The sequence below is a fragment of the Myotis lucifugus genome, unplaced genomic scaffold (genome assembly GCF_000147115.1).
Source record: "Myotis lucifugus unplaced genomic scaffold, Myoluc2.0 scaffold_292, whole genome shotgun sequence".
Taxonomy (NCBI): domain Eukaryota; kingdom Metazoa; phylum Chordata; class Mammalia; order Chiroptera; family Vespertilionidae; genus Myotis; species Myotis lucifugus.
Genome location: NW_005871340.1, coordinates 583,651 through 586,590, shown reverse-complemented (window position 1 = coordinate 586,590; position 2,940 = coordinate 583,651). Strand labels below are relative to the sequence as shown.

The following is a 2,940-nucleotide window of genomic DNA, read 5'->3' as shown; positions in this document are numbered from 1 at the left end:
ATCAACTGGGCTTCCCTGAGCTCCAGGGCACGGAGGACCAGCCCTTCTCCAGGCTGCGCTGCCGGTGGCAGGAGCAGAGCCACAGCCTGGAGCCCTTCGCCGCCGGGGACTTCCTGTAGGACGGGTTCCCCTGCCCTGTCCCCTCCCGCAGGGCCCCGCGAAGGCTGGAGGTGCCCTCGCTGAAGTGGCCCTGAGCTGACAGTTCCCCAGCTTCCCAGAGAGCCTGGGGCTGGGTTGGGACCCCTTTTTTGAAAGGGCTTTTATAGGACAGTTAGCACGCAGTCATACCTGTGCATGACAGCCTGAGAGCAGCCCTCAGGAGGGCCCAGTGCGGGCCTTGCAGCCTTCCAAGCAGCTCACTCCCCAAATTGCCAAACAAAGCTACTGGCCGCGGCCACTGCCACCCTCTCACCCCCCGCCCCCAGCAGGTCTGGCGGCCCCTGCGCAGAGCAGCCGGCCAGTGCTGGTTTCCTCTTTCATTCCTTCCCTGCTCTCCCTCTTGGCTTCCCCTCTTTAGCCTCCTGGCACTGCCCTCGGGGCCCCTGGCTCCCTGGGAGGTGGACAGCACTCTGGGTGGCTTTGTGACTTTAAAGGCAGCTTTAGTTTTCTTGCCTCTCGTGCCCGTCTCCAACCTGGAGACTTCAAGCAGTACAACCCCATGGCGTGGTGGGTGCCGCAGAGGCCTTGGCCCCTCCTGCCCTCTCCGCACGCCCCCCCCCCCCGGGGGCTGGCAGGACTGTGGAGTTTTCTAAGGAGCCGGAAACACCAGGGAGTCCCTCTCAGTGGAAGAAAGAGCTTCCAGGAGGTGGAGCAGCCCCATGGCAGAAGTCAGCTCCATTTGCCTGGGAGCCCGGGTGGGAGGTGCTGAGTAAGCCAAGCACCCAGCCTGGGTCCCTCTGCACCTCCTCCCGCCCCGCCAGCCCCAGCCGGCCCGTGCCCCGCCTGCTGCAGCAGGGACCCTCGGGTGCGGCGACTTGAGCGAGCAGTGGAGCGTGAGCGTGGGCTAAGGGTGGCCTGAGGGGTCCCTGGATTGCAGACCATTCTTGCCGAGGACCACTGAGCTGCCTTCCGGTGGGAGCAGACGGGGCCAGGCACTGCTGACGTAGAGGGTGCTGCTCAGAAGAGGAGGGGAGGCAGGGGTGCTGAGCTGAGCCTTGCAGCTCTTCCTCTGGGGCCTGGGGCCTGTGGATACCCAGGGGCTGACCAGTGGGGAGGCTGGGCACCTGGCCTGCTCGTTGTGGCCAGCGGGGCCTCTCTGTGGTTGCGTACGTGCACTTCTATGGAAGAACAGGTGGTCGTGTCCCTGGTCATGGTATTTGAAAAGGGGAGAAGAGGCTGAAGTGGCTCATATCTGCCTAGAATTGGAAAATATTTGACCATCTTGGCTGATTTCTTTTTGCAGAACTACTGTATGTCTGTTCACTACCTTTCCAGATTGGTTGTTTTTGTCTTTATTATTTTTGCATGTATTAAAAAGTTATAGTTTCTTTGCAGACAAGGTCTAGGTGAGGGGTCAGAGATCAGGACTGAACGGGGAGGGAGCCTCTGTGTCCTCATGGCTGGCCCTGACTTTCAGCTGTGCTGGGACCACTTGCCGGTCACGTCACCGCGCTGCCTCGTCTTCCCATCTGCAAGTGGGAGAAGAATACTTGCCTACCTACCTCACAGGGGTGTTGTGAGGATTCATTTGTGACTTTTTTTTGTACAGAGCTTTTGAGCATTAAAAACAGCTAAATGTGAAGTGCGCCTGGCTGCTGGTTGTATTAGTGTGGAGCAGGTGTTAGAGAACTGATGCCCGCTGGGGTCCCCGCTCCTCCAGCGCAAGGGCAAGTGGGTGGGGTGAGGGAGAGCATCTACCCTGAGGGGTCCCCAATCTCAGGAAAGGTGGCTTTCTTCCTAGACATCCCTTTCCTTCTTTCACATTTGTGCCTTTCCAGTTGTGCCTTCCCATGTCACTCAGGATGCCCAGAGCTGTCATGCTGAGCCCTTCCTTGAAGAAAGCATCATCACAGGCGAATTCACACTAAAGTGTGAAGGACTGCTCTATCCAGGGAAATGAGACAAGGTGGACTTTCAGGGGCTATGAAGGAGGGTGGACCTCAGCCTCCATTTCCTCCCCCTACCAGGTTCTGCTGGGCCCCTTCAGGGGCCTGGATGCGTGAACATTTGCATTAGAAATGGGAGTGAGGCAGAGAGAGCACTGACCCTGGCCTCTACCCAGACTCTTCCAGGATCAGGGGAGCAAGGCCCTGTGGGATGTAGTTCTGAGGTCAGCTGGGGAGGTCAGAATGGAACTCAGCGCCCCCATGGAGCTGGAGTTGGTCATCTTTCCAGGCTGGGGGGTGGCCCCCGGGGCTTATTTCATAGCACGTCGTTATTTCCTATGGTGCTTCATGTGGTTTCTGAATGCAAGTGTAGAGGTGTGAGCACCAGTGTGTGTGTGTGTGTGTGTGTGTGTGTGTGTGTGGTGTGTGTGTGTTGTGTGTGGCAGTTCTCACTTCTCTGCCCGGAATCAGGGGGTCTTGGTGGGGATGCACAGGAGTGGGTGGTGTGTCCCCCAAGCTCCCAGCCTGCTCCAGCCTGCGGATGGCATGTAGCAGTGACAGGGACAGCACTGGCTCACATTGCAGTGGCTCCTCTGGTCAGTGGCATCCACAGCCTCTGACACACGAGTGACTTAGGACAGCGCCTGACCCCCCGCGAGCACCTCGTCGGTCTCTCTGCCCTTGCTCAGCGGTCGTCCCCCACGGCTCACCCACACGACTTGTCTAAAAACCACACACATCCTAACAAATGTGTGTACTCATGTAACCCAAACCCCTCTCAAGATCTGCAGCCTTACCTGTGGGTCATGTTTCATGTCAATATGTATAAACAACACCTCAAAGGACATCGTCAGGCACACATCTTTGTGTAGGTCTGGTTAGAACTCCTGGGACT

The 2,940-nt window shown here is 58.1% G+C and overlaps 1 protein-coding gene across 1 annotated transcript in view; it reads left to right on the top strand.

Moving 5' to 3' along the window:
* Nucleotides 1-1,741, top strand: part of PALD1 (phosphatase domain containing, paladin 1) — a 66,603-nt gene extending 64,862 nt beyond the window's left edge. The window contains exon 20 of the mRNA XM_023763585.1: nucleotides 1-1,741. This exon is cut by the window's left edge and continues 17 nt beyond it. Within this exon, the coding sequence (XP_023619353.1) occupies nucleotides 1-119 (119 nt within the window). The 3' untranslated portion in view covers nucleotides 120-1,741.
* Nucleotides 1,742-2,940: the final 1,199 nt, after the last annotated feature.